The following is a 12,609-nucleotide window of genomic DNA, read 5'->3' as shown; positions in this document are numbered from 1 at the left end:
TCAATACTCATAATTTTGCAATTTATATACACACGTTTTGTCTTTGAGGATACGAAAACTTTGTTGGCTGGCCTTATTCAGTCTCTCTTCTATTTGAAAATTTTATATTAGGTCTGCTGATAGTTAATTGCTAGAACTTTGACTATTTTGACTATTTTTACTGATTCAATTTTCTGTCCTGTCAATCTGAAGTTCTTTGCAGCTCCTCTGAATATCATTTGTGAACGTTTGTTCATGGCTTGCTTCATTTTTTTTTCCTGTACGCAACTTTCAAAGTAATCCTGATCTTACTGAATCTTGCAGAAAGTTCTGTTAATAGTCAACATCTTCAAATCAAGGGCAAAAAAAGAACTGTTAAAGCGAGAACATCAGCCAAATCATTTATGAAGATGAAAAACAAAATCGGGCCCAGCAGTGAGCCATAAGGTAAACCATTTTCTAGACATCGTACCGTTGAGCTAACGTTGTAGCAGCAAACAAGCTGTTTTCTGTCGATTATATCTGAACTTGAAGCACGCATCCAACAACCTCCATAAATGCGTGTTGTTTTGAAATTCAAAATGCGAAGCATTCTACAGCTTTGGAGATTGCCATAGGTCTTTTTAATTACCTGAAGAATAAGTTGTATTGTCGGACATTTGAGTTACGCTTCAGTTTAGTGAATAATTTTATTTGTAGCAAATCTTTACTAACTTACTAACACAAGTTTAAAAAACACTCAAACTTATATCTAATTGAAGCTTATCAGATTACTGCTTTTTACATTATTTATTATGTTATGGTTTACAAAAAGTTGTTTATAGATTTGACGATTGAAAAAATTAAGATGTGACTGTTAAAAAAACAACACTGATATGGTGTTAAGGCCACGCAAGACTGTTACTGTTTTATAAAAAAGAAACGACATATAAAACAGGAGGGTGATGATTTTACTAATTTTTTTATCCGTTTACAAAACGCCAAGGCAAGAGTAACTGTCATATCTAATAATATTTTATGAATAATCAATGACACCTTAATGAATTTCACGTTGCAGAACCTCCCGTGCAGCGACGATCTCTGCAGCATAGAATATACATTAGCATGTTCGCTTTACATTATAACCTTCAGTACTCAAAATGCCCCCATCCAATAGGGTTTCATTTCCAAAACCTTTCACTTTTTTACCTTTTTGTATTATACAGAAGTAAAACTTCTCCTCATTCTTTTTGTTATCGTATATTGTCTCTTGCTATACAGTACTTTAACAACTAAACTAAAATAAAAGAAAATTGAAATATTGAAGTCAGAACTGATAAGCATGCGCTTTTTGTAACACACAAACAATTATAACTTTTGTTAAAAAACTATGACAAATGGACAAAAAGATAGCACCTAATAATTGAATCTGTGAATTTTATCAAACGATGACCACAAGTACATGATTAAAACGCTTTCATCCATCATCCAACCACTAAATAAAAAAATGTATATCAAAAAAATGCTAAGCAAGAGATCAAAACCCAAGCACAGCTATTCATTTTTATCCTTCAGCAAAAGTTCAAAGCCTATCAAATAAAGTAAACCAATACAACACTTATCACAAGATTGAAAAGATATCAGCATTGATGGAGTATTATCATCAGTCAGCGAGGGCAGTGAAAAACCTGTAAGAAGTAATTGGAACTTCTAAGTGAATATTGGGCTTGCAGTATCGTAAGCCAAAAAAAGTACCAAGACTTTTCACTCAAAATTTTTAACAGACTTTTGATCATCAAAATGAAAAAAAAATTGTCTTAAACTTAAAACAACTCTTTTTGCCTCTTAAAACATTGTTCTAATCTAGGAATGAACATTTTAAAAGGTTTATTTGAACAAAGATAAAGCTTGCTATTATTAAGAAGAAGCTGATTCATATATTACTTGTCTCTTCCAAGAAATGTTTGTTTTTAATCGCTTTGACAACTCACAGGTTTTAATACTGGGAACAATTTTAACGGCTTCAAATACTTTTATTAATCATTAAAGAAAACTTCAAAGGAGAGAAGTATCAATTTTGTTCTTTAAATTTACAGCCATTTTTAACTCAATTTTTTGAAGTGCTCCATGCAAGTTTTCTCAATCCGCTTGTTTTAGAGTAAGAGACCTTCCAATTAAAATCTAACTTTTAACATTTCATTTTGCGAAATCAAACATCTTGGTGATTATTTTTAGGTCTAATTCTGTATCAAACTAACGGAGGACGGAAGCATAACTAACAAAGATTTTTTGCTTACGAAGATTACTTGAAATATGTGAACATGAAAGAAAAAGATAAAAGACATTTTTCATCAAATTCAAGATTCTAAAATTTTAACCTGCGGATGGAATCAAATGTTTTGATAATCTTTTTCATTTTGAATGATTAGATGATCAATTGCAACAAACCTTTTTAGCTCCGATTATTTTCTCGTCATCTTTAAATCAAACTTTTGGTACCTGTGATACCTGAGACTTTTTGATACCTGAGAGTGATATCTTGATACATTTTAATCGAGTTCAAATTTCAACAGATATGTTGTTCTTGCAGAATGGTGGCAAATGTATCATTGTGAGAGTGACATTGAATGGCTTGATAAATTCATCGATACTTTTGAGAAAATTGATGATAAAACACTCAAGGGTTGAAACCATTAATATAAGCCAAACAAAGATTATGAAATCTAAGCCATTGTTTTGGCACGATTTGAAGAAATTGTGTGCCCAAAAGAACTTTTTTCGTTTGACTAATTAAAAAAATCTTAATGGGAGATGTAAAAACATGTTAAGCATTTATGGTGCACAACAGTTTTTGCATTACTTTTCTCGGAAACCTACCAACAAGTAGCAAATAATGAAAGCCTTTTAACAAAAGATCTGTCCGAGCGAAAAAACATGTCAAAATTAATTCAATGAGATTAGCTAGTGACGGAGTTTCAAGGGATCCCAAGAATATCGTCAGTTGTCTGAATAGATTTATTGCTAATAAAGTGGTCTTCGAAAAATCTTACATTGTATAAACTTTTATAACTTTCAAGGACCTGGGCTCACATTCATGACTAGAAAAAAAATGTTATCAGTCAATGACCCGCTGGAGAAAAATAGAGCAGCAAGAACTGATGAAATAGCAGTTCATAATATCAGTTCCGTCGTAAAGTCATGCAAAAAATGCTATTGGAGTACATCTAGAGATTGCCTCAAAAATTGCATTAAAGATACAATGTTTTCAACTAAAATAAACTATCCTATGTAACACCAAAATATTTAAATCAGATAGTATAAATAGTCTGCCTATTTCTATAATTGAGCACAAATTTTTGAGCGGCTGCTGATTCAAGTGACAAATTTCTTTGATAAACATAAAAAAAATTAATAAAGAGCGATTTGGATATCAGAATAAACTTAGCAGTTCTACAACTAGTTGAAACAGTTTCGTGTAACTTAGATCAAAGGAAAGAAACGCTAGATATTTTTCTAAATCTTCCCGAGGCGCTCGGTTCAATTTCAAATAGCGTTTTCCGTTAAAATTTTGAATTGTATGGTTTCCACGAGAAGCAAAAATGTAAAAAAAAAACGTCTTGCAAAGAGTAAAACTTAATGGCTTGTTTTCTGATTTTGGAATTGTAATTCACAGTGTGACAAGTGTAACCATTTTTAATCTACCATAAAAGCAACTCAATTGGCAAATGACATAACTGTTATCTATCGTGGAAGGGAAATTAGTTTGCGTGGAAAAATCAGAAAAATTTCACATAAAACAGAAGAAATTTTTTCCACGCAACAATGCCCATTTGTGATCCTTTCCTAATAAAATGCATCTCTCACGACACAAAGAAAGTTTCTGAAAAAGACCTGCAACGCTTTAACTGACAGATGAACGGTCGTTAAAGTGTGCTATCTACCGTAACAGGTTGACAGCGCAAGATATCTGCTAATACAGGCAATAATCCTTCCATCTGAGCTCATAATAGCAAAAATATTGCTAATCAGACTTCCTTGTAGAATATCAAACCATTTTCAGATTGAATTCGATTGTTCGGCAATACGTTTAAAAATGGAATAAATTACCACAAGGGCTTCAGTTAGCAAGGAATGAAAAATTTAAGAAAGTTTGAATGATTGTTTGGTCTCACATAAAAAAAAATCCCTTGCATAGTAAGAAAGAGCTTTTATAATTTTTTTTATGAAGAAACAATTCGAAAATGTATACTTGATATCTTTATCACAATTGAGTGATGGTTTTCAATTTGTGCTTGATTGAATTGAAGTATTGTTTTGTTGCAAGTATATTTAACCGCATTGTTAAAATTTCATTTCACTTGTTACAAAAAAGCGAACTATTACTTTTTTAAATTTTCCGCTTCACATTTCTTGGTCAATGTACGAAAAGGCAAATGTCAATTAATTTTGTAATTTGTTGAATTGAGTGACAAACTTTTGTCCCCCACTTTACACGATTCATATATTACTTTTGACACTGGACTGGGCTTTTATTTTGTGCGGAAACTGCTTTTATTTTGTCACGAGTATTCACGTGATCTAATTCCAATATTTTCGGCTTGGACGCATAAATTACGTTCAGCAAATGTAAATTCTATCTATGATTATTCTAAAAAAAATTTTTAAAATACCTTCTATGATGGGAAAGGTGCAAATAGTCGTGTCAGGACAAGTTGCCATCTCAAATGGGTTCACACTCGAAAATGTGGCCTCGTGGAAGTGCATCTCCTGCAGTCTGGCTGGAAAGTCCATCGATATTTGGGGAGTAGATGTCAGACCCATCCCACAAGCTCCTAAGATCATCCCAACAGGGTTGCAGTCGTCTTGGGTGCAGATGTTGGAAACCCAGGTTTCGTTTTGGACTTGAGTGTGCAATTTTAGAAGTGCTAGATCGTTGTTGGGCGATATTTGGTCACGACGGTAACTAGAACGAAATCGTAAAGTGATCTATCAGTATAAAACCCAACTAAACAAGCCCCCTTCTCCTGTTACCCTAGTTGAGAAATCTTTGGTTAGAAAACGTAAGAAACCGTCGGTATCGTCGTTTTTTTCTAGCCAAAAACGACAAAAGCCTTTACGATTTTTTTGTCGGCATCGTCGTTTCTGTTCGGTCGTCGTTTAGAACCGAACATACCAAATCTTGCAAAACCGAACATACCGAAGCTTTTTTACGTTCTAGACCAAACATAACGACAATTTCTTACAATTGAAACCGAACATGCCGAACAAACGGAACATGCCGACCATTTCTTACGTATAAACCAAACATACCGAACATTTCTTGCGTCGTTTTTGTTCGGTCTTCTCAACTAGGATAGGAACTTAATATGACTTTTGTCACTGTTGACTCCTGAAAACATTGGCCATTGGGTATTTGGCTGTTATATGAGCATTCTTGCCTAAAATAGACTATTCAAGAGGAGGTAGAGCACAAAAACGCAATATCTATAATTTGCTAAGTTTTGGCTTGCGTAATGAATTCAGCAGCCGGGTTAGCCGGTTATAGGAGATCATGTGTGTCTACTGGTGGCTCTACAAGTATGTACGATTTCCTGGCATCGCCACAAATGTAACTCTCATTCGACCTAAAATAAGTTATATTTGCAGTTCACTTGCCAACTATATCCATTGAGATTACGGATCTATTCTGATTCCCCCCCCCCCCCCCAGCTTAGTGAGCGCATAAATTTTTTATGACCCCAGGCGCACGTGCTATTTTCTTACATAGTAACGTGCTATATAACAACATATAATTTATAACTGGGGGTCATAAAAAACACTGGAGGGGGGGGACAGAATAGATCAGAGATTGTTCTAAAACATGCCCGAGAAAGCATTGCAGAATAAGTTTACAGAGTAAGTTTAAACTTCCAAAAAATGACCAAAAGTGGTTCTTAAAAAAGTTGTGCCAAAAACATTGCCACTTTTTAAGCATGTTTTATGTCGCTATTTGTGTCAATTTATGTATTTTTCAGCCACAATTTGCCACAGTTCCTTCAAGTTTGTGATCAGTTGTAGCATTTAAGGACAATTTAAATGAGTCCAAAAAACTGACATCGCTTGTGAGTTTCAAATGATATTTTATAGCATTTCAAATAGGCTATTTGTTGTTTTCTACCAGCATGCTCATCATTTGATAAATTAAATATACGTGAAAGACATGCACACTATTGTACAAGAATCTTTTTTATCTCTTTATTTATATCAAAAAAGTATATATAGTTTCTTTGTAATCACATTTTGACCATAGTGGATTCCCATGTAATCAATCATTCATAGTTCACCATTCGTTTCCCAGTTTTCAACAGAGTTCTACAATTGTCTCACCAGTTCTTGTCCTTTTACGTTTATCCGGCAATCCTTAGAGATTTGTGGAAATGAAAACGTATTATGTTTATTACATCGTATTTTTTCGATATAAGAATACTAAAAAATCGATTTGTAGACTCTTTCTTTTAATTTTCGGTACCAGATTAAGCAAACAGATTTTTACCAAACAGACTTAAGAGGCTTTGATTTGATTAGTTTTTTCTATTGTTTTCAGTACTCAATTGCTATGTGGACTCTTACCTCAAACGATTGAATTCAAAATGTTCATAGTTAAGGTACACATTGTTGCCAAATTTCTTTTTTAATATTGATTCCTTAGTAAAATTGGCTCGAAAATTAGTTACATAAAATGAACGAAATTAGATGACATCCTTTGTATTGTATCTTACTTTTCGCAAAAGGGGTTCCGCCAATTTTGCGAAATAGAAGAACATTCGGTGCGAAAAGTAGGTAACAAATCTTGTAGTACGTTTCCGCTCAATTTAGGTATCTAATATTCGCGCGCATTTTGAGCATGCAATAAGCACTTTAATAAAGATTTAGTTAAAGTTTTCAAAGCTTTAAAGCGCTTTAAATACATGCAACCACAAAAACTGATTTTGTTCCGAAAAATCCCTCGCACATCAAAGGCTTTGTATATCAATGTGGGACTGGCCAATTTTAATAAGTAGTAATAAATAGTACTAATAAGTAGTAATAAGTAGTAATAAAGTACTATAAGTAGTAATAAAGTACTACTAGTAGTAATAAGTAAGGCTTAATTAAATAAGTAGTAATTAAGTTAGGCTTGATTGCGGATTATATGCGAAATCGAGCTACATTGTGTGCGAAAAATTGATACGTAAATTGAGCGGATGCGTGATACAACTCGCGCAAAAAATAGGTAATTAAGTTTGTACTTGTATTCCGCGGCTAAAATTAGGACACTTTTCCAAACACGGGATACGATATTCCCTTCCATTTTGCCGGTTTCTGCTAAAGTAGCTATTTTCCGCAATATTGTACTACTTTCAATGTATTAACATAGTAAAAACGAAGACGAGATACACACATCGGGCATATCTGCCCGTGACGATTTGGGTATACCTCTGCACTGTAATGTTTGTTGTTTGTTCAACATATGTAAAAAAAAAATTACCTCAATGAGCTCAAAAGCTTCAAATTGGCAATTTTATGTCAAATTTTGTATTTAAAAATTAGAAACTACGTTAGTTTTGGGGGAACGCAGCAGCCAAGAAGAAGTGAATTTTTTGAGGAGGGAGCAAAACGTAAAAGAAAGCTGAGCAAAAACTGCCTTGGCCATAATGCTGTTCACTTGCATTAACATCCATGGCTAACTAAAAACGAGGGCACATCCGCCTCTTTTCACATGTGGACGTTAAACAAAAAAAAATACCAAATCTCACGACATCATTTGGAATCCTATAAAACTATTTTAGTAGCTGCCTTCAGGGCTCTCGTTTTGCTGTTTTTGGACTATCGTTTTTGGATGCTAGTTTTTGCAATTTACAGTGTGCAAATATTAAAGACAAGTGTAATTAATTCTAATCTAGTCACTTTTTTCCGCACATTTGGTGTCGGCGTCTACCCATTCTTATGATTTTTTTTAGAAAAGATATATGTTTTAACTGAGGGATTTTTGAAACTATTAAGTAGGATTGATTAATAACCAAACCGGAAGAATTTAGCAACCGAATAATTTGTAACCAAAACGTAATCAACGAGATGACAAAAGAATGGTACAAACTGGTGCGAAAGCTAGCGACGCGATTTTTGGGAAATAGTAGCCAATTTTGCTTTCATGCTATTGTCGCTAGAATGCGCTGCCAGAATTTAACGACAAAGGAATGGCAATTTGGTCAGTGATATTCGCATTATCGCTGATTTCGGCAAATTTTGTTTAAAGACAAGAAAAAACCAACCAAAAGCGATAAACCAGGATAAGGTCCAAGACCCAAGTCCGGCTAATTTTAATATTTTGCTTGGTCTAGTGAAAACACACATCAAAATCCAAAGAATTAGTCACAACAAGAACCTGTCTACTGCAAAACGAGTCGACATTATAAAAAAAATTAACAGCCGTTTTTGTAACCAGCATCAATATGTAGATGGTTTTGGTACTTCGCTAAATGATTTGCTGAAAATGGCGGCGGTCTTTATATTGACGATTTTTTCACTAATACCAGAAAAAACCTATACTCAATTCTTGTTCTTGGACAAAATTGATTGCTCTTGTATGCTTCTGTATGTTTAGCAGAGTCTAGCCAAATGTTTGGGGGAACGCAGCAGCCAAGAAGAAGTGAATTTTTTGAGGAGAGAGCAAAACGTAAAAGAAAGCTGGGCAAAAACTGCCTTGGCCATAATGCTGTTCACTTGCATTAACATCCATGGCTAACTAAAAACGAGGGCACATCCGCCTCCTTTCACATTTGGACGTTAAACAAACAAAAATACCAAATCTCACGACATCATTTGGAATCCTATAAAACTATTTTATTAGCTGCCTACAGGGCTCTCGTTTTGCTGTTTTTGGACTGTCGTTTTTGGATGCTAGTTTTTGCAATTTACAGTGTGCAAATATTAAAGACAAGTGTAATTAATTCTAATCTAGTCACTTTTTTCCGCACATTTGGTGTCGGCGTCTACCCATTCTTATGATTTTTTTAGAAAAGATATTTGTTTTAACTGAGGGATTTTGGAAACTATTAAGTAGGATTGATTAATAACCAAACCGGAAGAATTTAGCAGCCGAATAATTTGTAACCAAAACGTAATCAACGAGATGACAAAAGAATGGTACAAACTGGTGCGAAAGCTAGCGACGCGATTTTTGGAAAAAAAGTAGCCCATTTTGCTTTCATGCTATTGTCGCTAGAATGCGCTGCCAGATTTAACGACTAAGGAATGGCAATTTGGTCAGTGATATTCGCATTATCGCTGATTTCGGCAAATTTTGATTAAAGACAAGAAAAAACCAACGAAAAGCGATAAACCAGGATAAGTTCCAAGACCCAAGTCCGGCTAATTTTAATATTTTGCTTGGTCTAGTCAAAACACACATCAAAATCCAAAGCATTAGTCACAACAAGAACCTGTCTACTGCAAAACGAGTCAAAATTTTAAAAAAGAATTAACAGCCGTTTTTGTAACCAGCATCAATATGTAGATGGTTTTGGTACTTCGCTAAATGAGTTGCTGAAAACGGCGGCGTTCTTTATATTGACGATTTTTTCACTAATACCAGAAAAAACCTATTCTCAATTCTTGTTCTTGGACAAAATTGATTGCTCTTGTATGCTTCTGCATGTTTAGCAGAGTCTAGCCAAAGGTTGGTGGTAAAGTCTGTTGGCTATGACCAAAAGTAGCCGGGGTCTAGTTGGTCTGGTCGACGCCCGTTTTCACTCTGGTTGGTCGGCACCCCCAATCCTCGACCCAAGTCCCGCTGGCCAATACCTTTCTTAGGTCGCGGAGCTCATCCTAGCAAATAGATACAGTACACAACTTTGATGCCTGCTTTTCTGATTTTTATGGGAGGTATAGACTTATCAACCTTTATTCATTTAAGTCAGCCAATCATCCACCCAACCACCCAACCCCCCCCCCCCCCTCCTTCCCTAACATCACAAATAGTTTGGACCCCACACATATGAGATTTTTTAGTGTTCAAGATCTTACAAATTTCTTACAAAATTCTCTCATAAGTACTTATAAGATTATGCGTCGCCTGACTAAGACTTTGTAAGACAATTCTATCAGGACTTACAGGATAAGAATTTTTAATCAGGCCTGATAAGGTCTTACACGATTAAAAATTCTGCCTGATAAAATATGTTTTATCGTGTAAGATCTTATAAGAATCGTATATGATCTTGTAAGATTATCATTTGGAAAACTATGACAAATCTTTTTGATCAGATTTTTTATCAGATCTCAAACGATAAAAATTGTTTAAGTATGACATATATTCTTCATATTGAAGACGATTCGAGGTTGCTTTCAAGCAGTAGCCAGAAAACTAGAGCTTGCAAGCAACACTTAAGTGTCAGAGCAACAAAGAGAAAGTTATCATATATAGTCTTTTGAGACTTATAAGATATTGTGAAAAAGGTTATTCGAGTGCTGGGGCTTTTTTGAGGCAATTATAATCAAACTAGTCTGTAAAATCTTAGACTGCTAATTTTAGCCATAGTGCCTAGTTAAAACTCAGAATAACAGTGCCGTCGAAGTAGAATAAACAAACATTTTTTTGTTTCAAAAATAACTAGTTAACCGTTTTTCTTATTTTCATAGGAACTTGACTACGTTATACGATTATATTGAAATCATTAAAACATGTCTTATTAGATCTTATAAGATAAAATTTCAGCCCTACGTAAACTTTTATCGTGTAATATCAGATAAGATACTTATCAGATCTTGTAAGATAACAATTCCGCACAATTGAATTATTTTCTTATAAAATCTGATGAGATACTTATCAGATCTTATAAAATAGCAATTCAGCAAAATTGAATTGTTATCTTATGAGATCTGATAAGTATCTGATCAGATCTTACATGAATAAACTTCACGTAGGGCAGAATTTTCATCGTGTAAGACCAGATGAGATCTTACACGATAAAGATTTTTGATCAGCATCTTACGAGATGTTACACGATAAAAATTCCACAATCACTGGGGATGCACATATCAACTCTATTCGCTTTTTGCTTGACTGTTTTGTGCTCAATTGCATGCTCTCATGCTTCATGCACAATTCCAGATTTTCGAAATTTTCATTTTTTAATGAAATTAGTATGAACACAATGAGGAATCAAAAACATACTATTCCTCATTGTGTTCATATTAATTTCATTCAAAAATTCATTGCAAAAAACGATTCTGAGTTTATTCTGAACATACTGCCAAAGAAAAAAACTCTTTTCGTGATTCAGTACTGGTTTAAACTTTTAGTATTGGATTAGTATGAATCAGTACTGATATACTATGACACTCGGGTCCGGGAGTTCCGATTTGAAGTTTATAAACTATGGGCTTACTTTGGGTGTATGAAGATATTGTCAATGTATCTTTTGCTTTTCTCTTCATACATCATTGAGAAATCACCCAGCTCAGCCAAGATATTTGTCGCTGAAATAAAATATTAACACCATCCAAGACAAAATTTATTTTACTACTTGCGGTGACCGAACACAGATGACAAAAAACAATACCGGATAAACCAAAACGGGCCGCTGTTAGGGGTTAACGCGGATATTTTGTTATTTTGTTTATTTTGAGATATTTTAGCACTAAACGGCATCAGAAACTAATGATTTTGATAACTTTGAAGCTATCGAGTATCGCGATTAGATGAACCGGCTACGAAGTTTTCCTGAAAAATGAAAAACGATGAACGTTTACTAGAAAAAAAATCAAAAAAAGCAAACTAAAAGCAAGTTTCATCTCAATAATATGATAACCAATTGTTGAACGGTTAGCTGAAAAAAACCCGATATTAGTGGGACAGCATAAGAAAAATGCTTGTTTGGTTGGAGCCGGTGTTGAGGAATTTTGTTTTTTCATTTGTAAGAAATCGTCGTTTTTTATTCGTTTTCATTAGACAAAAACGATCAAAGCCCTTACGTGGTAATTGTCGTTTTGTTTGTTATTTCATCGTTATTTTTATGTAGGAAATGATCGTTTTTTTTAAAAAAAAAAAACGACGAAAACTACGAATTCTTACAAAATATTGTCGTTTTTTCGGCGTCCTCAGTCCTCAACACGGGAGAAAAGGAAGAAAATTTAGCGAAAAGATTTGAAATTTTAGTTTTCTGCAATTTATACATCTGGGTGGCTAATGGTGCATACGGGTGTGTTAATAAAACATCTAAAAAGTAGAAGTTGTTTCTATAAGCAACGTTGTCCAGTAATCACTTTATTTATGGAAAAAGCGTAATCTCACGCTGTTTGTTGTAGACACAATGCGCTGAAGTGAGGATCCATCTTTTTGCGACCAAGGTCCCCCCACAAAAGCCGGACGTCTCTTTCAGTCGGACATAAAATGGCCTCGGAGGGCTATCAAAACCATTTATAATAAAACTATTGACGAAAGAACTCAATTTTAAATTTTTTTCTACATTTTTTGCATTTTTTATTGCCACAGAAGTTTCGTTGATAGCAAAATGTTTGATGAAAAACAATAGAATTGTGAACAAATTTGAAAATGGACAATTATTAAACTTCATTTTGAAGTCGTTGATTATGACTTTAACTGGTTCACAAATGCGCTGACCAATATTT

The 12,609-nt window shown here is 34.2% G+C and overlaps 1 protein-coding gene across 1 annotated transcript in view; it reads right to left on the bottom strand.

The window, feature by feature from the left end:
* The window catches only part of LOC142335057 (chymotrypsinogen B-like), an 18,174-nt gene extending 5,565 nt beyond the window's left edge, over positions 1 to 12,609 (bottom strand). The window contains exons 1-3 of the mRNA XM_075383385.1: positions 12,272 to 12,609; positions 11,367 to 11,457; positions 4,629 to 4,921 (exon numbers count right to left, since the gene is read on the bottom strand). Of these exons, the coding sequence (XP_075239500.1) occupies positions 4,629 to 4,921; positions 11,367 to 11,457; positions 12,272 to 12,554 (667 nt within the window). The 5' untranslated portion in view covers positions 12,555 to 12,609. The remainder of the gene's footprint in view (positions 1 to 4,628; positions 4,922 to 11,366; positions 11,458 to 12,271) is intronic.

This window comes from Convolutriloba macropyga, chromosome 2 (assembly GCF_964194025.1).
Source record: "Convolutriloba macropyga chromosome 2, txConMacr16.3, whole genome shotgun sequence".
Taxonomy (NCBI): Eukaryota; Metazoa; Xenacoelomorpha; order Acoela; family Convolutidae; genus Convolutriloba; species Convolutriloba macropyga.
Note: the sequence above shows the minus strand (reverse complement) of the source record. Positions and strands in the feature narration are given on the sequence as shown.